This window comes from Olea europaea, unplaced genomic scaffold, assembly GCF_002742605.1.
Source record: "Olea europaea var. sylvestris unplaced genomic scaffold, O_europaea_v1 scaffold6812, whole genome shotgun sequence".
Taxonomy (NCBI): Eukaryota; Viridiplantae; Streptophyta; class Magnoliopsida; order Lamiales; family Oleaceae; genus Olea; species Olea europaea.
In genome coordinates, this window is record NW_019265198.1 from 1 (window position 1) to 1,073 (window position 1,073).

A 1,073-nucleotide genomic window follows, 5' to 3' on the forward strand; every position below is an offset into this window, starting at 1 on the left:
GGGAACATGATTAACCCTGTTGTTTTGTGTTCATTTTCTAAAGGTCAAGGTCTGTTTTACAAAAAATATCTGATTTTATTCTTCTTTCATGATTACAGTAAGTAATCAGGTGCTACATTGTATCATAATCAGTCAACATGACATTTCTATCATTTAATTATACCCTTCACATTATATATTTTAGAATAACTTTGGTTTAGTTTCACAATTTTGTCCATTTGTCAACAGCCAAGAGTACCCATTTTGAAAACCTATTATATTATACTGTTAATCTCATGCATTGGTGGTCTTGCGTGTCCAGTTCTCGTGAAGCTTCATGGCAGAAAGCAACTGAGATGCTTGTGGATGTTGCTAGTCAAGGGGAAACGAGTGGCTATGAGATGCCTTGCCTTATCGTTGCCAATAAGGATGATCTTGATCCTTATTTGACTGAAATTCAAGATTCGACACGGGTATAAATCTTCCCCATTGAGCATGATTGAGGATCTCTTTAACAAAAAGTTTTTGCATTTATGAAATCTGACTGTTAGGATAACTCACAGTCAGCACGTTAGCAAAACTGAGTAAACAGTTTCTCTGTTTTCTCATTGATGGGGTGGGTTTGCAAGGGACTTGTAACACGATGTTTGATTTGGTTGTCAGCCCATTTCCATTATGCACAGTTAAGGAGTCTTCAGTGTTTAGCCAGTGGAATTTTTATATATGTGGACCTAGTATGATGGACCATGCACCATGAACTTCCTAGAGCGGAGTTGAAATTGCCGTTTTGCTAAATTGTTGCTTCTTAACTTCTTGCCAAATCTATGCTATTTAATAGGTAAGCCAGGACATGGGAATAGAGACTCCTATACCTGTCAGCGCGAAGCTAGGAGATTTCAGTAATTTATTTCAAAGGATTGCAAATGCAGCCATGAACCCTCATATGAGCATTCCTGAAACTGCCGCAGGGAAAAGCCGTAAGCAGTATCACAGGCTTGTCAATCGTTCCCTCTTGTTTGTATCAGGTACTTTGGTTACTGGCATTATATTATGTCCATTTGGATGTTGCATTATATTATGTCCATTTGGATGTT

The 1,073-nt window shown here is 37.9% G+C and overlaps 1 protein-coding gene across 1 annotated transcript in view; it reads left to right on the forward strand.

The window, feature by feature from the left end:
* Positions 1–260: 260 nt before the first annotated feature.
* LOC111390432 (mitochondrial Rho GTPase 1-like) overlaps positions 261–1,073 on the forward strand; it is a 5,925-nt gene continuing 5,112 nt past the window's right edge. Inside the window, exons 1-2 of the mRNA XM_023015471.1 lie at positions 261–452; positions 818–1,070. Of these exons, the coding sequence (XP_022871239.1) occupies positions 276–452; positions 818–1,070 (430 nt within the window). The 5' untranslated portion in view covers positions 261–275. The remainder of the gene's footprint in view (positions 453–817; positions 1,071–1,073) is intronic.